A 23,836-nucleotide genomic window follows, 5' to 3' on the forward strand; every position below is an offset into this window, starting at 1 on the left:
TATTAATTTTAAAATTAATTAAAATTACGTGAACTGAAATTTTCAAATTAAACATTCAAAACGATCTAATCGTAACGCAAACACCCTACGCGTTGCACGCCCATGAGCCGCACGCACACAGCCATTGCTGGCCATGTGCGCGCAGCCCATGCGCTCGTCGCATAGCTGCTGCATCCCTATCGCAAGCCTCCGCACGCATTGGTGCTCGCTGCGCGCGCCAGCGCTCATCGCACGCGGGCTATCGCTCGCAGTGCGCGCGCGACATCGCTCGCTGGGCGCGCGACATCGCTCGCTGGGCGCGCGAGCCATCGCTCGTTGGGCGCGCGACATCGCTCGCTGGGCGGGCAACATCGCTCGCTGTGCGCGCGAGCAATGCTAGGCGCAGCGCTCGTGGCAGGCGAGCTTGCGCTCGCTGCGCGCGAGGCTGCGCGCTCTTGTGCGAGGCAGCGCGCGTTGTGGCGCAGCTCGCTTGCTGCCCACACGCGACTGCCTTGGCTCGCCCTACGCCCATGCCCATTCGTCCATTGGTCGTGGCACACGACACAAGGCAGGGCTGCTGCCTTGTGCTCGTGCACTACGCCCTTGCTCATTGCATTCGTGCCGCATGGGCGACGAGCTCCTTTGCTCGTCGTCGCATGCCCGCATTATACAACACCCCTTAAGGGTAACACGAAGCGTCCATTGCTTCGTGCGTGCAAGTTATATGAACGAATCGCATAAAAATTTAAAATTTATATTTAAAATTAATGACAAATTAATAAATAATATTAATTTCATAATTTTAGGGCGAAAAAATCGAAAATTTATTATCCAATTGATTTCCGATTGTTATGGATTCAAGTCTAGGTCATAAAAAATTTAAAATTTATCGTAAATTTACAATTTTTATGGTGGTTTTTAATCATAGGTTTCTAATTAAATTACAATTAATTATGAAAATCAAATTAATTCTAAATTATTCTAATTTTCAACAAATTAATCATAATTACAAATTAGATTGCATAATTAACAAGACTAGGCATTCAAACTTGTTAAACATATGCAGTAGGTCAATCAAAAATTCAAGATTTATCAACAAGAATCGCAAATATTTAATTTAACATCTTAAATTTACGAAATTTTGCATTCGAAAAACTAAAACCTTCGAAAAGTCATAGTTAGGCTTCGAATTTGAGAATTCTGGGTTCGGCAGAAAAATACTATTTTTGTCAAAATTTTAGAATGCCTTTTACATGCGGAATTGACACAAAAATCACTCAATTCGGATGAGTAACGAAGAAACTGCCGAAAAACTGCGTACGTATAATTAAATAAACGCAATTTGCAATTAATTAACAATTACGAAAATTAATCACCCCTTTTAATTCTTGCAAATTTGTAATATTTAACCATGTTCATGCAATTTAGATTATGAAAATAATAAGGGGCTCGTGATACCACTGTTAGGTTATGATACATATGACAATTCATAAATCATGCGGAAAAACCATAAACCCAGGAAAACATATTATTTACACATAATCATTTAGCATAGATTAGATGCATACTCTTTGTTGCGTGCCTTCCCTAGATGCGCCCGAACCGAACAAGAACAAGTCTTTAGGACTCCAAGTGTCGTCCCTCCGTAGATAGTCCACAGCACGTCCGGATCCGCCTTAAGATTGACCAACTAGAATCGCCCTTAAGGTACTATTATTTTCGGCACTTTATAGGCAAATGTGTGACTGAATTTTTCTCTCAAAAACTCACTTTGAATACTTTGAAACTTGTGTTATAAATTGTGAGCCCTAGCCTCATATTTATAGCGGTATGGAAAGGGAATCGAAATCCTATTCAGATACAAATTAATCAAACCTAGAATCCTACAAGAACTCTAATTTAATTAATTTATCAAATAGAATTAGGAATTTAATCATTAACCGAACTCTGCATGTTTTAGGAAACGTGCACGAACACAAACACTTGCACACACACGCACGGCAGCCACGATGGGCCCCATGCGTGCGCGCGAGCAGCAGCCCACTCAGCGCCCGCGCGCGGTGCGCGCTGCGCGTGCTGTGCGCGCTGTGCGCGCTGCGCGCTGCGCGCAGCCTGCTGGGCCTGGCCTTGCGCTGGGCCTGGCGTGGCTGTTTGTGCGGCGCGCTTGGCTTGCTGGGCGATGGCCTGGCTTCGTGCTGGGCCTCGTCCGGCAGGCCTCGTCCGATGCTTATTCGTACGATGCGCTTCCGATTAAATTTTCCGATTCCGGAATTCATTTCCGATACGAACAATATTTAATATTTCCGATTCCGGAATTAATTTCCGTTTCGAACAAATATTTAATATTTCCGTTTCCGGAATTATTTTCCTATTCCGGTAATATTTCCGATTCTGACAATATTTCCGTTTCCGGCAATATTTCCGATTCTGGCAATATTTCCATTTCCGATAATATTTTCCGACACGTACCATGTTTCCGTTTCTGGCAACATCTACGACTTGGATAATATTTATATTTCCGATACGATCCATATTTCCGTTTCCGGCAATATCATCGTTTCCGGAGTATTCATTCCTTGCCTGTGACGATCTTAGCTCCCACTGAAACCAAGATCCGTCGGTTCCGAATATTCATAGATGGAGTATTTAATGCTATTAAATACTTGATCCGTTTACGTACTATTTGTGTGACCCTACGGGTTCAGTCAAGAGTAAGCTGTGGATTAACATCATTAATTCCACTTGAACTGAAGCGGCCTCTAGCTAGGCATTCAGCTCACTTGATCTCACTGAATTATTAACTTGTTAATTAATACTGAACCGCATTTATTAGACTTAACATAGAATGCATACTTGGACCAAGGGCATTATTTCCTTCAGTAACGGGCCCAGACGCATTCCGTCATGAAATTGATACGCACTAAAAGACTCGATTAAGTCTCATACACTCCGGATTCTAAGAATCCGAATCTGACAAAGAAACGGCCCAACAGCAATTTCAACGCCCAGCCCTGGGCGCTGAAATTGGCTGGATCCTATTTCCAACGCCCAGAGCTGAGCGCCGAAATCTTTGACGCCCAGTCCTGGGCGCTGAAAATACTCGGGACGTGTTTTTTCCTAATTCCTCGAGGATTAGAGTTCTGCAATTCTATCTTTCCACAAACTCTTTCCTATAAATAGACCCCTAAGTTCGACGTGAAACACACAACAATGACACACAACACATAATTATATTCTGAGTATTGACTCCATCCCTTAGCCTAAGCCTCTCGCTGCGAAATTGTTCACGCGTTCTGTCGCAATCGATCCATGAATCGAACAGAACGTATCCTGTCCCATAATTGAGATTCGTTAAATAAAAAGGAGAAATAGAAAAGTCAAAGTGGTTAGTTTTATGAGAACCGTGACGCACCTCTCAAGGGTGCGTCGTAATGTGTCCCTTTTCGATGATTTAACTACTTTCCTCGCCCTTTTTATGAACTGTTAAACTAACCTAATCTGATTGTTCTATCACGCCTATCAAATATAATATTTTTGGGAAATCGGATTATCATGCTAGGTCCCTTAATGCTATTTAAATCAGATAATCACGATCGAATTAGTATTATATGTTGCATATTGCTAAAATCAATTCAGATTAGTTTAATAGTTAACGCATGTCCCTTTAATTATTTATGCTGAGCTAGTAAGGATATCCTGCCTCTGGAGTTATCGACGAGCGAAGTACTCCTCTCGGTAGTTACAGTCCCCCGAACCCTCAATCTCTACCTTGCGGGTGTATGTTGAGAGATCCCCACACCAGGGATCACAAGGGAACCTACGGCCGTCGTGGTCAAACATAATTGCACTCCCTTTATGTCACGATAACCGGGTTTTGTCAGTTTTTCTCATTGTTGTTAAAAACTGAATGACGACTCCTATATTACTAGTCAATTGGGTGTAAACTCACAGGAAATCCAATTACACTTGATTGAATAAAAAGAATCGTCACACCCACGAGGGACGAGGTCACGCATTAGCCTCGTGCTTTTTCGACCCCCTCACAGTGGCGACTCCACTGGGGATAGTGAAGGAAATATTCGTGCTTGTAGGTAATCAAAATAGCCGAAGGGTGAAACGATCCTACCCCGCGTTTATTTCCCCATCAAGTTGGGACGACCTGAAAATCAGCATATTAATGTGAACGGGCAGAACCTCATAACGAATCTCGGCTCCCTCGGGAGTTGGGACTAAGGATACCTTTTTCCGCCAATAGGGGGGTGCATACGCCGCGCATGTTTCCCACTCGGTACTTGTGCAGGTAGTACACCTATCCCGAACCCAATCGCTCGCTCATTAGGTCCCTCTCGCCTGCATGCCCCCTTGGCTTGCACTTGCGGGTTGGCCTCTTGGGCGAAATTCGTCTGTTGAAGACACTACCTCGACCGGGGCATGTGTTGGATCTACGATAGAAGCGGTACCAAGCCAGGCGCAAATAACTACCCATAGAAGCCTATCATAAACTACGTGACATATTTAATTTTCAAATCCATGTTTGTAATGTAGTTATGTGTAGCGAACTGTGTGACTATGTTATGATTGTGCGTACGAATAATGCTAGACAAATTATGCTAGAAAACCAACGACCTAAAAAAAAGTTGCCCAAACATTCATGAACCAATTGGCCAAAGAGGTATACCAAAATACGTATTCCGCAAGCCCGAACGATCGCCACAAAAATAAGCGACGCTCGGGATGGCCGGTAACGAATCCCACAAACGCTGCACAACGCGTAAAGGACGTTATAAGGCAAGCACGCAAAACTAAAAAGCATACGCAAACAGAAAACGAGAACCAGCCAGGGACGCATTTTCAACGCCCCTGGCTGGGCGCCAAAATTTCTCACGCCCACTGCTGGGCGTTGAAGTTGCTGCCTGGCCTTTTGGTCAGGCACAGCAGCCTCGGTGCCCGCGCATGAAAAAATATACGTAGCAAAAAAAAAAAACTTTTCGAAAAAAATTGCTGCGAGAGCGTATGAAAAGGCACTCGATTCTAAAAGCGACTAAAAAATAAAAATAAATAATTCTTTGTGTCGTTGTTAGGCCTCCTACGACGACAATGCTCGGCACCAAAACCGAACATGCTAATAACTATGAATGTCACATGGGCAAAGTATTCAAAAAATAATGTTCAAATAGAGTCTTCAAGAAAAATAATGTTCGAATAAAAAAATAAATCCGAGTCTAGACTAGGCTATGCCAAAGTACAATCTAAATCCTAAGTCTTAGTTGTCTTATCCATAGAATCGGTCCCAATGCTTGGTGTCGTTCTGCAAGTTAAAAGGTTAAACCATATTGAGTCTCCCCTCCTAACATTTAAATCAATAAGCACCCATATGTAATTGTTATCCCTTGCTAAGAATCCACGGCCTCAATACTCTCTCACCAATAAAAAGAATATACTATAGTATTTGCAAAATGGAAACAGTCACATTCTGGAAATCATCCCCCATAGTCGCACAACCCCAAAGTGAACCTAAGGTGTCAATACCATTGGCAAGAAAAATTAATGGCCTCAAGGCTTATAATCACATTGGGTCACGACTATCATAGTCCTCTCGAGTCACTCACTCCTTGAAATACTATTAAGTACGGACTAAAAGATTTTCCATGAATGCAACATGACCAACCATGAAAATACCCAAATCGGCATACCAATAGGGCTACCATTGGGGTAAAGCAATACACACTAAGAGAGAAGCCGCACTAATGATTCTAGTCTTGCAAAAATAAAAATTCGATCTCCCCAATTAACTACCTTGCCAACATTAAACAAAATGGCGCATGACAAATGAACACCCAAGGGTTAAAATCTAAAGTGTCAACCAACGAAAGTTATGGTCCAATTAGCCTAAGTCTGAGAGTCGCTTGGTCAAGTATTATAGGCTTACGCCATGTCATTATTTTGAGTCTAGGCCACCTCCTTGTATTCATACACGGGTTATAATCAGAAAGATTAATGAAAGCTTGAGTCTAAATCACAACTTCCAGTTAAATCCGGAAACCGGAATCTGAAAAGAAGCAAAAAATTATCTTCGATGTAATTCTTTCGTTAAATTTCAATAAGGTAAAAATAACATTTTGAATCTACGCTATTTGCACATTTTAAGAAACGACTAAATACGCTTGCAAAGTAAGACAATTTAAAAGGTACACCTTAGGCCTACTAAAGCTAGAGGTCCACCCTAGGCCCACTAAAGTTAAAGGTCCACTATAGGCCTACCAAACGAGGCTCACTCAGTCTCGCCTCGTGACTCAAAGACCACAACCATCTACCTTTCAGCCCAAATAAAAAAAATTTGAAGGATTTATGTTGGGGATAAATCCCAAGCAAAAAAGAAAGAGAAAAGGGAGAGAGAAAAGAGCAAACCATGAAATATTAAAAAGAAAGAGAAAAGGGAGAGCGAAGAGACCAAGCCATGAAATACTTAACCCGTACCTCCCAAAGTACGGAATTTACCCAAGTAAACGAAGGAAAAGAATCGAGTCAACCAATCCAAATCATAAAATTCTACGATGTCTACCCTTTCCAATCCTTGTGTTCTTAGATGCCTTCGCTCTGGGGCCCCTGTTCAGCTCATCCATGTTCTCATCTCCATAACCCAAGAAACCATTACCTCGACTCTTGTTCTCGAACTTGTTGTCAACCGCAAACCACGCACGGCCATTGACACGTGCGTCATGCCCATTATTTCCAAAGCCCAAACCTGTTCTTACACCACCATTAGCAAAATGACCATATAACTTGTGTGGATACATCCTGTTGATATACCCTTGAGCCGTCCCCATGTTACTCATTGGCCTTGGTTGATGTAAACTCATGACACTAGCTTGAGGCTGCAAATTGTGAGTCCTAGAAGATGTAATCCTTATGCTTGACCAATACCTATACAACTTATCCAATCTCATTCAACCCATCTTTCAATCCGTCTTGAGTCACAAATAAAAAAAAGACAAATAAAAAGTACATTCTACGCTCAACGTAAGAAAGATTAAAAAATAAAATGTGAATAATAAAAAAAAGAAACTTTGCAAAGCGCCTCTAAAGTTAGTCTAAAAAGAAAAATAAGCATTTAGTGCACCAAAAAAGATCCTCCCAGAAGTCATTTTCAGCGCCCATAGCTGGGCGCCGAAATCTTGAGCGCCCCAGCTTGGGCGCTGAATCTCTCTGCTTGCTAAAATTTGTCCAGAAGTGCTCGTCATTTTATCCGCACATGCACGGAAAAATAACGAACACTTGGAGGGGTACAGCACGTATTCAGATATACGTACCACCAAAGAAATACATGTACTCAATCAAAAAAAATACAAAACAAATTTTTGGCTTACGGCAAAGCAGCGGATTAAACTAATAACAAACTTCATTTATTCTACCGTTTCAAATAATATGTTTTCACCTCAGAACATACTTATCGAATTCGGCATTCTAAGAAACCATTTTCTAGGCTAAGAACTATGCAAGACCTGATTCCAAATTAAATCTATCTAAGGCGGATACGTAGGCAATCCATGATTCGGTCCAACCAATTTGCAAAAATATTAAAGCCTATAGAATAACAAGAATAAAAATAGAAGTCCCTTATTGAAATTTAATTACTTGCAACCCAAGTCGAAAGAAAAATTTAAGTCAAAGGAAGAATCCAAGTCACCAAGATGCCAAAATTAATGAGCACACATCGAAAAATAATAAAGGCACGTACTCTTGCTAGAAGGAGCACTCACACTTCTAGGCACTTAGCCAAGACTCAAAAGATCGCTCTGCCTCAATTGAATGGGGGCTAGCGACAGCGTCCATGACCTCTAAAGTACTCGACTTGACCCTCCCTAAAGCGAACTAACTCACTTAAAGACCTTCTTTCACCACTAGACATAGTCGTTCGCTTAAAGACCTTCTTTCACCACTAGACACAGTCATGATCGCCAACAAGTAGTAAGGGCAGTAAGCTTGCAATAAAGAGGATTGTTCTACGGCATCGCCCCATCGTTCCTTCGAACTCAGGGCACCCGTTCATGGTAATTCAAATGCTTGCTAATCCCCTTTGAAAAAAAAAAAATGGTACATTTTCAATAAGGACTTGGCACTTAACCAAGGCTCACCCTACTCAGGAATATGACATGGGCATCTAAAATCGAAATCTGAAAGCATCATTAATCGGAAGACATACCAACAACTGGGGGCTAAAAAGTGAAATGAAAGAGCTAGGGAAAGAACTAAGTATACCTTGACCTTTTGTGCAGACATACACCAAGTAAATCTAAGTCAATTTGAAAACGGTTTATATTCCCGCAATTCTGGAAAAGATGGCCCTAAAAGCCTAAAGCACATGCCAAACGGGCACAAGTATATCTTGACGCCTGCACCCTGGCTTCCAGCAAATCCTTAGACAGCATTCCAAAAATCGTAACAGTATTTTGATTCACTCATGTAATCCTGTACGAACCCTTCTATAAGTCAACCTACTTAGGACACCTCGGATTGTACACATTAGGACTCGGATTTTAAATAATTTTCAAATGATTTTTAAAGACTTCTTCGGACAAATAAAGTGTCGTTGGTTTAAGCTCAGTGTGCGTCCATCTCAACGTTGCAAGTGAGTCAAAAAGATTTTTAAATATGATTATGGGTAAAGAAAGGCACCTAGCTTTTAGTCAAGGCACACTTCAACATGTGACTACCTTGACCATGGCAATGTCGCACAATACGACATTTACAAGAGAAGTAGCAAATCACTACTCGAACATACCCCGCACTAAACGAGTCTGGTTCAAACTATTCATGATCCGTGTCACCATGAACGCATAAAAACGTATGCAAAGCATTATAGCACCAAGCCAATCCCGTAGCTACAATTGGGGGCTTGAGAAAAACACTCTAAAAATGCTCGAAATGACGATTTTATCGCAAATTCTCGACGCTAATGCTATACATATGTCATAGGGGCTCAATCCTAAAGCTTTAATCGTGCAAAACGAACCTTAGAATGGCTACAACCCCTCCCAAATTCTAAAGCACTACTTAGAATATATAAAGTCATCCCACTAACAAGGGTAACTGAAAATCGCGAGTCACTAAAACTCCGATCAAACCACTGCACATAACGCTCGCCCTATAAAGCGCCCGTTACACAGTCTACATCGTTCCAAAGCAAAAGCGAAAGAAAAAAAAATCAAAAAAAAACTGTCAAAGTTCTGCCCAGAAATCATTTTCAACGCCCAGAGCTGGGCGCCGATATCTTTAACGCCCCAGCCTGGGCGCTGAATATCTCTGCTTGCTAAATCTTGCCTTGATATAAAAACAAGAAACAAACACCTATGAATCCTCGCATCGAACGAAGTAATAAGCCGTGCAAACCCACGCAGAAGGTGCTACACTTATTCGAGCACCTGAACAAGGCATGATGAAATACTCCAATGCAAATGATATCCCAACACCTGGAAGAATGTTCTAAGACACGCCGTTAGGCCACAAGCCTACGTCGAACCATAAGTTCAACCATCCCACGATACAAGTCTAAGAAAAAAAGAGTAAGGCATATTGCACTAAGGAACATGTGTAAAAGAGGCAAAGACTACTTATCAAAATGCAAGCCCCACGACTTCTACATTAAGGATTAAAGGTAGCAAAATATTACCTACCACGAAAGGGATAGCTCGCACCTACACGAGCGGAACCCCAAGGTATCTTTCTCGCAAGAACCTACAAAAATCGTACGCCAAAAGGAAGCATCCCAACATGCATACTTGGGGGCTCCAAGCTACGAAACAACCATAGCAAAATAAAAAATCTCGAAGCAAATGTTTGAACAATCAAAAGGGTACGATGTTTGAGCCCACTTCATGAATGGGCCTGAACCCTATCAAGCTTCTAAGCAAACTATTCAAAATCAGTCATTGCTCAAAAAAAAATAATTCAAGCAAACTGATTAATGGACCGCAAACAACGGCCATTCTATGAACGCTCGTTCGCACATACATATCATCATTCTAAGTATCGAACATTCACGAACGCGTTCAAAAGGAATATACAACAACAAGAGCGCTCAAAGTCTTACGCTTCAAGGTATGTTCCTCGGGCCATATAGACTCGCCCAACTGTCACAATAACTGTACGCCTTAAGAGCAACAGTTCCTTAAAATAATCGCCCCAAAGCAACAAGCACCGTAGTCCACCAATCGGCTACGGCTTCTCAAGAAAATCATCACGTTCTAAAAACAAAGAAAAAAATAAAAGAAGAGAGAATACATAGAACTTCCAAGTGAAATAAGCGAATGAACAAGAGGCCAACTATGTCATCAAGAAACCTCGCCAGAAATTATTTTCAGCGCCCAGCGCTGGGCGCCGAAATCTTTAACGCCCAGGCTTGGGCGCCGAAAATGATCACAGACCCAAAAAAAAACAGCTCTGACTTCTATAGGGCCCTGCCATATTCATTCGACTTTAAAATTGCCGAAAGTCGCACCTCACGGCTTTGTTAAAAGTAGCACGCCACTACAAAGATCGCTCGCACTTACGAGCGCAATCCCAAACACGATCAAGGACATTACGAAATGCGTATCCCCAAGGAACCTCTTCAACAAGAAATGACCGTCAAGCACGAATTCTTGGGGGCTCGAAAGAAAATATAGAGTATACAAAGTTAAAAACAATATTCCCGGACTACGCTATACGAAGTCCCGTGTTTGGATGTCTCAAAAAATAAAAAATAAACCGGTTTACGACCTCAAGACAAAGGTCACCGTTGATACCTATACATAGTCCCCTAATCAAGGACCTAGGTAGTGGCAAAATTGAGCCGTAAGGACTAACTCAAAACCATAAAGGATGATGACCACAAGACAATGGTCCGTCTAAGCATGTTGTCAACCCACATTCAGGTTGCAACTAAATCGGAGCATCCCTCGAAAGAATTCGCTCCTGCAAGAATAAATGAAAAGAAATTCTCAAAAGAAATCACAAGAAAAGAAATGAAATAGGGACTTGCCCACCTCAATCGGGCAAGATCGCGGCACACGAATCCCAAATCGAAAAGACGAATTCAGGTTCGCTCACCTCCAGCGAGCGGGGCGTCCACCCTTAGCGGACAGGGCTCGCCCACCTTCAGCGGGCGGGGTCTGCGTCACTAGCCGCGTAGGTCCTCAGTTTTCGAAAAATATAATCTTCAAAAATATAATCTTCAAAAATTTCCTCAAAACAACAGGCAGGTTCGCCATCTTTAGCCGGCGGGGTCTATGTAGGTCCTTATTTTCAAATTTCAAAAAAATAGATTCGTCCACTTCTAACGGATGGGGTGTCCACCCTTAGCGGACAGGCTCGCCACTTTAGCCGGCGGGGTCTGCGCCATTAAAACCGCGCAGGTCCTTAGTCGCTGCAGCGATAACTTTTGCTGGATTTTCCTTCGTTTTACGTCCGATAAAAACAAGGGTGTTGGATTTTCCTTCGTTTTACGTCCTATAAAAACAAGGGTGCTGGATTTTCCTTCGTTTTACGTCCTATAAAAACAAGGGTGCTGGATTTTCCTTCGTTTTACGTCCTATAAAAACAAGGGTGCTGGATTTTCCTTCGTTTTACGTCCTATAAAAACAAGGGTGCTAGATTTTCCTTCGTTTTACATCCCATAAAAACAAGGGGGTTTTCTCGTTTAGCTAGCCCTGAAAATGAGAATCTTTAAAAACATTTTTACCTCGTGATTAGGCTTGGCCAGGCCCGATTACACTTTATAGCTTTGATTTCGAAAACATCTGTAGCTACTCCCAATGACAAAGTGAGGGAGTTTCTACGCCTCTTTAGATACTTCTAATGACAAAGTGAGGGAGTATTCTATACTATCAGTTGACAAATCCCAATGACACGTGAGGGATATGTCGACACTTCAAGTGATGACCCTTAAGTAAAATGTTATCACTCGGGGGCTCGTGAGACCCTCGCAAAACAGGTCACATACACCATGGCTTGTGTGACGCACTCCGTCTAATACTTTGACCATCGTCTTACTCCAAGACTCATTCAAAGTGGGGGCTAACTGTAGACACCTACTTTTGTCCCCATTCCCGAAAGGGAAAGGTTCGATGATGAAAGAAAAAATCTCCACTTGACAACGCATCTCCTATAAAATAGACGAATCTCAATTCCCCTTTTCATTTCACCCGAAACCTGCTACTTATGGAAACCTGCTAAAAATAGTAACTGCCGTAAAGGGTAGCTTCTAAAAGTCACAAGTCATAAAAGATAGAAACCTGTCAGAATTAGGTGTTGCACTCCAACATAAATCCTAAATGAGATAGAAAACTGCGAGAATCCTATTCCTAATAAGATTCGGAAATAAGAGTTACGTATTAATTAAAATCCTAACGAGCCTAGAGTTCGTAACGGGCCCAGACGCATTCCGTCATAAAATTGATACGCACTAAAAGACTCGATTAAGTCTCATACACTCCGGATTCTAAGAATCTGAATCTGACAAAGAAACGGCCCAAACAGCAATTTCAACGCCCAGCCCTGGGCGCTGAAATTGCCTGGATCCTATTTCCAACGCCCAGAGCTGGGCGCCGAAATCTTTGACGCCCAGCCCTGGGCGCTGAAAATACTCGGGACGTGTTTTTTCCTAATTCCTCGAGGATTAGAGTTCTGCAATTCTATCTTTCCACAAACTCTTTCCTATAAATAGACCCCTAAGTTCGACGTGAAACACACAACAATGACACACAACACATAATTATATTCTGAGTATTGACTCCAACCCTTAGCCTAAGCCTCTCGCTGCGAAATTGTTCACGCGTTCTGTCGCAATCGATCCATAAATCGAACAGAACGTATCCTGTCCCATAATTGAGATTCTTTAAATAAAAAGGAGAAATAGCAAAGTCAAAGTGGTTAGTTTTCTGAGAACCGTGACGCACCTCTCAAGGGTGCGTCGTAATGTGTCCCTTTTCGATGATTTAACTACTTTCCTCGCCCTTTTTATGAACTGTTAAACTAACCTAATCTGATTGTTCTATCACGCCTAACAAATATAATATTTTTGGGAAATCGGATTATCATGCTAGGTCCCTTAATGCTATTTAAATCAGATAATCACGATCGAATTAGTATTATATGTTGCATATTGCTAAAATCAATTCAGATTAGTTTAATAGTTAACGCATGTCCCTTTAATTATTTATGCTGAGCTAGTAAGGATATCCTGCCTCTGGAGTTATCGACGAGCGAAGTACTCCTCTCGGTAGTTACAGTCCCCCGAACCCTCAATCTCTACCTTGCGGGTGTATGTTGAGAGATCCCCACACCAGGGATCACAAGGGAACCTACGGCCGTCGTGGTCAAACATAATTGCACTCCCTTTATGTCACGATAACCGGGTTTTGTCAGTTTTTCTCATTGTCGTTAAAAACTGAATGGTGACTCCTATATTACTAGTCAATTACTCACAGGAAATCCAATTACACTTGATTGAATAAAAAGAATCGTCACACCCACGAGGGACGAGGTCACGCATTAGCCTCGTGCTTTTTCGACCCCCTCACAAATGCAAATCATGTTTACTTGGCAAAATGACAAAGCAACCTTTCTCTAAAATTGGAGAAAGAGCAACTGAACTATTGGGTTTAATCCATACAGATGTATGTGGACCAATGATTACAAATGCTAGAGGTGGTTTCAGCTACTTTATCACTTTCACTGATGACTTCAGTAGATATGGTTATGTCTACCTAATGAAGAATAAGTCTGAATCCTTTGACAAATTCAAGGAATTTCAGAGTGAAGTAGAGAATCAATTAGGCAAGAAGATTAAGGCACTGCGGTCTGATAGAGGCGGTGAATATCTGAGCTATGAATTTGATGACCATCTGAAAGAATGTGGAATTCTATCAGAATTGACTCCTCCTGGAACACCACAATGGAATGGTGTGTCGGAACGGAGGAACAGAACCTTGCTAGACATGGTTAGGTCAATGATGGGCCAGGCCGAACTTCCAATAGAATTTTGGGGACATGCACTAAATACAGCTGCACTCACTATAAATAGAGCTCCGTCTAAAGCTGTCGAAAAGACTCCATATGAGTTATGGTTTGGAAAGCCTCCAAATGTGTCTTTTCTTAAGATTTGGGGATGTGAAGTATACGTCAAACGATTAATTTCAGACAAACTTCATCCGAAATCTGACAAATGTATCCTTCTGGGCTATCCAAAGGAAACAAAGGTGTATTACTTCTACAATACATCTGAGAACAAGGTGTTTGTTGCTCGAGATGGTGTCTTTTTGGAGAAAGATCACATTTCCAAAATGACAAGTGGGAGAAAAGTAGACCTCGAAGAAATTCGAGTCGAACAACAAACTCTAGAGAATGCTCAAGATGACATTCAGGATGAAACTCAGAGATCTTTAGAAGAATCTGGTGAGAATCATGGTCAATCTAGAAATGTTACCCCGCGTAGATCGCAAAGATATAGATCTCAACCGGAAAGGTACTTAGGTATTTTGACGAACGAGAGCTATGACGTTCTATTACTTGAAAGTGATGAACCTGCGACTTACAAACAAGCTATGACGAGCCCTAGCTCCAAGCAATGGCAAGAAGCCATGCAATCTGAATTAGGCAAGAAGTATGGGATTTGGTCGATTTGCCAGATGGCTACCAAGCCATTGGAAGCAAATGGGTTTTCAAACTGAAAAAGGACAAGGATTGGAAACTTGAAGTTTTCAAAGCTAGATTGGTTGCAAAAGGTTACAGGCAAGTCCACGGTGTGGATTACGATGAAACCTTTTCACCAGTTGCCATGCTAAAGTCTATTCGAATAATGTTAGCAATCGCTGCATATTACGATTACGAAATATGGCAGATGGATGTCAAAACCGCTTTCTTAAACGGCGTTTTAACAGAAACTGTGTTCATGACATAGCCTGAAGGTTTTGAGGATCCAAAGAATGCTAAAAAGGTATGCAAGCTAAAGAAATCAATCTACGGATTGAAGCAGGCATCAAGGAGCTGGAATATACGTTTTGATGAAGCAGTCAGTGACTTTGGTTTCATCAAGAACGCAGACGAATCTTGTGTATACAAGAAGGTCAGTGGGAGAAAAATTGATTTTCTATTATTATATGTCGACGACATATTACTTATCGGAAATGACATTCCTATGTTGAACTCTGTCAAGATTTGGCTTGCGAAATGTTTTTCGATGAAGGATCTAGGAGAAGCACAGTACATATTTGGCATCAAGATTTACAGAGATAGATCTAAAAAGATGATTGGACTTAGTCAAAGCACTTATATCAATAAGGTGCTTGATAGGTTCAAGATAGCAGACTCCAAGCGAGGCTACCTACCCATGTCTCATGGAATGAATCTAAGCAAGACTCAGTGCCCAAAAACACTTGATGAGCGTAGACGAATGAATGGGATTCCATATGCATCATTGATTGGTTCAATGATGTATGCTATGATATGTACACGCCCTGATGTTGCGTACGCACTCAGTGCTACGAGCAGATACCAGTCAGACCCAGGAGAGGCACATTGGACTGCTGCCAAGAATATTCTGAAGTACCTGAAAAGGCACAAGGATGACTTCCTGGTCTATGGTGGAGATGATGAATTAATTGTTAAAGGCTATATGGACGCAAGTTTCCAAACCGACAAAGATGATTTCAGATCACAGTCTGGGTTTGTCTTCTACCTCAATGGAGGTGCAGTAAGCTGAAAAAGTGCTAAGCAAAGCACCATTGCGGATTCTACAACTGAAGCGGAGTACATTGCTGCACATGAAGCAGCAAAGGAAGCTATATGGCTAAGGAAGTTCATAGGTGAACTAGGTGTAGTCCCCTCCATTAAAGGACCAATAGCCCTATATTGTGATAATAACGGAGCTATTGCACAGGCAAAGGAGCCTAGACACCACCAAAAAGTCAAGCATGTACTTCGTAGATTTCACCTTCTACGAGAGTTCGTTGAAAGAAAAGAAGTCGAGATAAGCAAGATTGGAACTGATGACAACATATCAGATCCATTGACTAAACCTCTGCCGCAGGCGAAGCACAACTCGCACACTGCAGCCATGGGAATCAAGCATATTGGAGAATGGCTTTGATGTCCTTATTTAATGTTTTAAAGTTTTAGAGTTTAAATCTTTGTAAAACATTATTGGTTAATCATTCACAATAAATGAATAGAATTTGTGGTTTATTAAATAATGAGTCCCTTCAATTTGACAATATATTCAAGATAGACTGTCAGGACCAGTCCTGTGTCTATCAAGTGAACTTGAATGTCAAAAGTTGAAAATGGTCCCTGGTCGGATTTTTCTATAAAAATTGGACGCATAGAAAACGTTAGACGACTAGAATGCAAGATGACTAGTAGTTCTATTTCTTGAACTATGTGGACATGGCAATGTCATAATCATTTGCATAGATACTTACTTTGGGAAGACTAGTATCGGACAGACCTATGAAACTTTACTGTAAGAGATGAAAATCTGTCATAAGTAAATTTCATTAAAATTATTAGACACTAAATCCTCAATACCTGAGTGATTTGAGATTACTTGTTTGAGAACTGGTTGCTTTGACGTTGACCAACCGTCGCACCGTAAAAGGAGGCTATAAAGGCAACGCTCAGGTAATCACCTATCAAACGAAGTCTAATCTCAAGATCGCAAGATTGGGATTGTCCTCCCATAAATCGGGATGAGATGCTTAAAAGTTGTACAAGGCCACTCGGAGAGCTAGAAACTGTGAAATGCATGGCCGTGCTCGGATGAATCATAGGCTATGATTATCTGTTTATTTGATCAGTTGAACTCTGAAACCGAGAAACACCTCTAGACATAATAAGGATGACAACTCTTACCTTATGTTCAAGAGCAAGCATCGAGCGACAAAGGAATTAGGAAATGCACACTTGTCCCTAAGGACAAGTGGGAGACTGAAGGAAATAATGCCCTTGGTCCAAGTATGCATTCAATGTTAAGTCTAATAAATGCAGTTCAGTATTAATTAACAAGTTAATAATTCAGTGAGATCAAGTGAGCTGAATGCCTAGCTAGAGGCCGCTTCAGTTCAAGTGGAATTAATGATATTAATCCACAGCTTACTCTTGACTGAACCCGTAGGGTCACACAAATAGTACGTAAACGGATCAAGTATTTACTGGCATTAAATACTCTATCTATGGATATTCGGAATCGACGGATCTTGGTTTTAGTGGGAGCTAAGATCGTCACAAGCAAGAAATGAATACTCCGGAAACGATGATATTGCCGGAAACGAAAATATGGTCTTTATCGGAAAAATAAATATTATCCAAGTCGTAGATGTTGCCGGAAACGGAAACATGGTACGTATCGGAAAATATTATCGGAAATGGAAATATTGCCGGAATCGGAAATATTGCCGGAAACGGAAATATTGTCAGAATCGGAAATATTATCGGAATCGGAAAATAATTCCGGAAACGGAAATATTAAATATTTGTTCGAAACGGAAATTAATTCCGGAATCGGAAATATTAAATATTGTTCGTATCGGAAATGAATTTCGGATTCGGGAATTTAATCGGAAGCGTATCGTACGAATTAGCATCGGACGAGGCCTGCTAGACGAAGGCCCAGCACGAAGCCAGGCCATCGCCCAGCGAGCCAACACGCACCATCGCACGCCAAGCCTCGACCAGGCCTAGCGCAAGACCAGGCCCAGCCAAGGCCTGGGGCGCGCGCGCGAGAGCACAGCAGCAGTGGGCAGAGCGCTGTGCGCCTAGTGTGGGCCGCAAGGCTTGCGCGGGTGTACGGTGCTCGTGCAATGCTTGTGCGAGAATCCTAAAGCAATCGGGATTCGAAATATGATTAAATCCTAAAACTATTAGATAATGATTATTTAATAGAGTCCTAGCAGGATTCTAATTAAACTAATTAATATCCTAATAGGATTATAATTCCTTTTCCGTACCTCTATAAATAAGTGCCTAGGGTCATAATTTATAGACACGATTGAAGTATTCAAAGGGTAAGTTTTTGAAAGAAAAATCAGCCATACACTTGCAAACACAATAGCCGAAATTCCTAGTAACCTTAAGGGCGATTCTAGTTGGTCTAACTTGAGGCGGATCCGGACGTACTGTGGACTATCTACGGAGGGACGACATTTGGAGTCCTAAAGACTTGTTCTTGTTCGGTTCGGGCGCAGCTAGGGAGGGCACGCTACAAAGTGTATGCTCCTAAATTATGCTATATGATTATGTGTAAATAATATGTTTCCAGGCATTAAGGTTTTCCGCATGATTTATGTTTTGTCATATGTATCATAACCTAACATGTTCCACTGCAATCTCTCCACCATTAAGACAGTGGGTAGACAATATACCTGGAACAATAAGCAAGAAGGGGAGGCAAGAGTTTTTTCAAGAATTGATAGAGTTTTGGCCAATACTAGCTGGTTGGATCTATTCCCTACTACAGAAGCAAACTACCTCCCTGAAGGTGAGTTTGACCATAGCCCTATGTTGCTTTGCTTTCACAAAAATGATAACTTAAAAAGGCCTTTCAGATTCTTTAATATGTGGGCTAATGCTGAGAACTTTATTGATGTTGTTCAAACCAATTGGGAGAAACCTCTGTTTGGTTGTACCATGTACAGAATCCTACAGAGACTCAAGTGGTTAAAGGTGGACCTAAAGAAAATGAACAAGAAGGGTTTTAGTAATGTTGAAGCTGAAAACACCAAACTCTACTCTAATTTACTACAAATCCAAGCTAGATTACATGCCACCCCAAATGATGGAAGCTTGGCTGATGCTGAAAAGTTAGCTGCAGCTGATTATAAACAGGCTCACAATGCTTATATGTCTTATCTCCATCAGACAGCCAAGATTAATTGGCTAGCTCAGGGGGATGAGAACACTAGAGTTTTCCACCAGAGTATCAAGCAGAGAAGAAGACACAATACAATTCACTCAATTCAGAACATGCAAGGTGATAGGGTCACAACAATTGAAGGGGTGAAAGATGCCTTCACTCAGTTCTACTCTGATTTGTTCTGTACTCAAATGGAACACAGAACTCATGTCAAACCTGTGATTATTAGTAGAGGGCCAACACTTAATGAGTCTCAGAAATCCTTGTTGGATTGTGTTTTCCCAATGGATGATGTGAAGAAGGCTCTATTTTCGATTCCTAACCACAAGGCTCCTGGAATGGATGGCTACAATAGCTATTTCTTTAAAACTGCTTGGCATGTTGTCAAAGATGATCTCTATAAGGCAATTACTGACTTCTTTACCACAGGGAAAATCCTCAAAGAAGTTAATGCTACATCAATTACTCTAGTCCCTAAAATCCCAGTTCCAGCAGCTGTGGGTGATTTCAGGCCAATAGCTTGTTGTTCTGTCATCTACAAGTGCATATCCAAACTCATCTGCAGCAAGCTCAGTTTGGTGCTTCCTGAGCTAATCTCTCCCAATCAGGGAGCTTTTGTTTCTGGTAGATCAATTCTGCATAATGTTCTGATCTGTTAAGATATAGTTAAGATGTATAACCAATCTCACACCCCTCCTTGCTGTTTGATGAAAGTTGATATTAGGAAAGCCTATGACACAGTAGAGTAGGCATTCATTGAGGAAATGTTGACTGAGCTTGGGTTTCCTATTTTCTTCACCAAACTAATCATGACTTGTCTTTCAACAACAAGTTACTCTCTTCTCATTAATGGTAGCCCTTCTGATCTTATCCAACCTAAAAGAGGACTCAGACAAGGGGATCCTCTCTCCCCCCTCCTCTTTACCCTATGCATGGAGTATTTCTCCAGAGCCATGTCTACAGTTGGTGAACACCCTCAATTTATTTCCATACCAGGTGTAGAACTATTCAGTTGAATCATTTGTGTTTTGCTGATGATCTCTTGATGTTTTGTAAAGGTGACATTACTTCAGTTAGTCTGCTCTTGGAAAGTTTTAACCTATTCTCAAACACTACTGGCTTGCAAGCAAATCCCTGCAAATCCTCAGTATACTGTTGTGGTATCTCTAATACTGACAAAGAAGGAATCAGCGTTGTTTCTGGTTTCAGCTTTGGAGAGCTACCTTTTAGGTACTTGGGTGTACCAATCAGTACCAGGAAACTTCAGGCTGGTGAGTGTGACCAACTGGTGAACAAAATGGTTGCTAGAATTAAAATTTGGAGCTCAAGACATCTTTCTTTTGCTGGAAGAATGCAGCTTGTTAACTCAGTTCTAATGAGTGTCAGTGTGTACTGGTGCCAGATTTTCATCCTTCCTAAGAGTGTTATTAGGAAAATTAACTCTATATGCAGAGCCTATCTTTGGCATGGTACGTATGATGATAGCAGGCCCGGTCCAGTGGCATGGATTAACCTGTGTGTTTCAAAAACACAGGGTGGGCTTGGGTTTAGAAACCTTGCTATTTGGAACCAAGCAGCTGTTGGAAAACTGGCATGGTCCATTGCTCAGAAAGAAGATAATTTATGGGTAAAATGGGTGCATGCAGTCTATGTTAAACAGAAGAACTGGTTGGTGTACATGCCCTCTATTGCTGCTAGTGGGGCAGTAAAGTATCTCTGCAAAGTCAAACTTGATTGTACCAATAGGCTGCATTCTGACTCTTGGCTGACAACCACAAAATACTCTATTGGTGACATGTATAAGCAATTGAGTGAGCAACAGGCTAAGACCAATTGGTCTCATTTTGTATGGAATAGATTCACCATTCCAAAACATAGGGTCATTCTTTGGCTGGCTCTGCAGGACAGGTTAAAAACTAAGGCCAGGTTGTTCCCTTATGGGGTTACTGATGATGATTTGTGTGCTCTCTGTGGCTTACATACAGAGAATAGCTCTCATCTGTTTTTCTCCTGTCACTACAGCACTGAATGTTGTAGGAAAGTTCTGCACTGGTTGGGGGTTCAACACTCACAGAACAAGCTTGTTCATGATCCTCAAATGGGCTCATAGGCACTGTGTGGGTGGTTTTAGAAGGAGAGTTTGTTATGCTGCTGTTGCAGGGGTGGTTTATCAGATTTGGAAGGCAATAAATTCAGCTATTTGGGATGTTAAGGTTCCATCTCTGGATAGCAGTGTTAACTGTATTCAGTTTGATGTTAGACATAGAATTAAGAGTATCCTAGGTAAGAAAGTGAGTACTAGAGACAAGGATTGGTTATATTCCTTGTAATGATTCTGGTTTTCTGCTCTTTTGAGCTCTAGTTTGCCTGCTAAAGTGGAGGGAGTCCTTCCTAGAAGGTTTGTCTCCCTTTAGTTTGGCTTAGTTTGTAATAGTTGGTTGATTAATATATAAAATCCTCTCTTACTTGTCAAAAAAAAATGTAGGATTTATCAATGAATAAAAAGTCTAGGGCGTATGTTAGGTCCACCATGCTTATACCAATCCAAGAACACAAATCAATCCGGAAATAAATAAACTAGGCCGAATAATTAAAGTACATGTTAATCCTACGGTCGGGTCTTAACACTTTAAATCCAACATATACAGTACGTTCGCTAACATAATTAGAATTGTCAATTGTACCAAGCCTCTAAGAATACGATATTTCAATTCTTTTTCCTATTATCTAAATAATCGATCCACGATATTGGCCAATTACATAAATCAACAATTAAGCACAAATCAATTAAAATTATTCAAGCATAATCTATAAATTAACAAACTTCAATGCATGACGATCATGGTATAAATATGGCTTCCCTTACTTAGACCTAAAAAAACGACTACTCGCTCATAATTAAATCTCCAAGCATGAAAAAGATTATAAATACGAATTTCATAATCAATGGACAAATTAATCTAAAGAACGAAAATAATCAGAATGAAATATAACAAAAACAATTATAAAAGTACCTTTAGATTGATGAATTGAAGAAAGGAAAAAGCTAGGGTTCAACAATTAAGAGAGAAAACCAAAATAACGTAGAAAAATAATTCTAGGAATTAAAAGCATGAGGGAAATAAAATATATCCCTTCTAGTATTTATAATTTTCTACTTTCTAAAATAAAAAGTAAATAAAAGAAAATAAGAAAATAAAGTAGAAGTCATCAATGATTGGCCGATGAACGATAACTAAGCGAGACGAGCGATAACGTTTGTATCACGAGGCCACGTACAAAGTCCCAAGTAATGTAGGCCTAGGAGCGCGTTGTGGCGCAAGCACCTCGATGTGGGCGACGAAGATTGGTGTGGGCTTGCAGGGGGGTAACGCAGCGGGACATCCTTCGCTAGGTGAAGCTTTGTGCAACGAAGAATGGTGGGCGGCAAATCCAGCGTGGGAGCTGGATTGCCAGCGGGCAAGGCAGAATCAACAGAATTTGAGATTGACAAGCCAGCGTGCCCGCTGGATGGGTGCTGGTTTTCGCGTGCAAGGGATGGCGAGAGATCTCTCGTTGGCTGTCGAGCCATCTCGCTGGATGTTTGAGCGTGCTATTGGGCCAACGCACACTCAATTTCAAGGCATTGTCGCTGCATTCCCATGGCTCGCCGCCGCGAATTATTCCCGAAAACTCCATTCTTCAATCAAAACGTTGTCTTCAACATGAAACATCCGATAATCATTCACATCACCTCTAGACACTCCGAAAACCTCTAAAGGACCGTAAAATCACTTGAATTAAAGACTACACAAACGGATCGTAATAGAGTACGATAACGGAAACTTATGCAAAAGTGGCCCTATATGCAACTAAAATGAGACTAATGCCTAGAAATGCAACCTAATTGCGCCTAAAATACCCTATACAAATGTTATTCATCAATCATTTTTAGCAAGTTATTATTATGGGGCATATATTATTTCCATAATGTATAAACAAATACTTTTTTCCATACATAAACAATTAACTATAAAAAATAGAAAATAATAAAATAAATATTGTTTAGGAAAAATATTTTTGGTGAGAAAATATTGCACCAGGAAGTGACACGTGTCATTTCTGGTGTCTGTTTTAGTATAATGTAATAGATAGATGAGATCTTTAGGGGTAAGAAGTAAATTATAGAATAAGGGGGGAATTTTTCACTATTTTTGAAAAGTGCACTAATTAATACGACCGATTATGAAAAGTGCACCAATTAATTATATACGGAGAAAATATTTCTTTGCCTAGATGGTTGGTTGTATGCTTGTACTTTAGAAAAAAGTGATAAAAATATATTGATTTTACCTTACAAAGTACTCTTCGCGTTCCGTAATCTCTGCGTTCCATAATGATATTTCAATTTAGAGTTTTGTCACTATTTACAAAGAAATAATTTCCAATACATAAGAAAAATACATATTTATGTGGGTCTTGTATAATTCGTTTAAATGAGTACTTTAATAATATAAAAATATTAGAGACAAAAATGTTACATCGATTAATGTGAAAAGTAAAAATTAGAACATTATTACGAGAAAGATGGAGTACTTTGTACAAACGATTATACGGAATATACATGAAAGTAAGAAACAAATGGTAATGTGCAGTATTAAATGTAACGGGCAGTTCCAATTAAAAAAATCCAAGAAAATGCAGCTTTATATTGTAATGAGAAAGGAGAAAGAGAAGTAGAAACCTACATTGGTTTGTGAAGACAGGCAGAAGAGAGAAAAGAAGAGGGATGTATTATTGAGTTGGAAGTGGGGAACTATGAACATGCAATGCTTAAGAGAATGTTGGAGAAAAATACAAGAGTTTCCTCTATTTTGTTTGTGTAAACATGGAAGACAGTTGTAATAAGGGACCCGATCGACCAAAGAGTTACCACTAGTTTTTCTAGGGAACCATACCCGGACCCGAGCCGAGACCCTATTATACAGGATG

General features: G+C 40.8%; 1 protein-coding gene across 1 annotated transcript; it reads left to right on the plus strand.

Moving 5' to 3' along the window:
* The first annotated feature begins 18,324 nt into the window (after positions 1-18,324).
* LOC110793236 (uncharacterized) lies at positions 18,325-21,195 on the plus strand. Its single transcript, XM_021998091.2, has 3 exons — positions 18,325-19,489; positions 19,924-20,711; positions 20,851-21,195. Exons 1-3 carry the CDS (start codon positions 18,325-18,327, stop codon positions 21,193-21,195), a joined length of 2,298 nt encoding a protein of 765 aa, XP_021853783.2.
* Positions 21,196-23,836: the final 2,641 nt, after the last annotated feature.

Source organism: Spinacia oleracea, chromosome 1, assembly GCF_020520425.1.
Source record: "Spinacia oleracea cultivar Varoflay chromosome 1, BTI_SOV_V1, whole genome shotgun sequence".
Taxonomy (NCBI): Eukaryota; Viridiplantae; Streptophyta; class Magnoliopsida; order Caryophyllales; family Amaranthaceae; genus Spinacia; species Spinacia oleracea.

Coding starts and splice junctions, on each gene's coding strand:
- LOC110793236 (XM_021998091.2), top strand. CDS start 18,325: ATGTTCCACTGCAATCTCTCCACCATTAAGACAGTGGGTAGACAATAT. Junction 19,490..19,923: donor TCAGGGAGCTTTTGTTTCTG/GTAGATCAATTC, acceptor TGTTTTGTAAAG/GTGACATTACTTCAGTTAGT. Junction 20,712..20,850: donor AGACCAATTGGTCTCATTTT/GTATGGAATAGA, acceptor GCTTACATACAG/AGAATAGCTCTCATCTGTTT.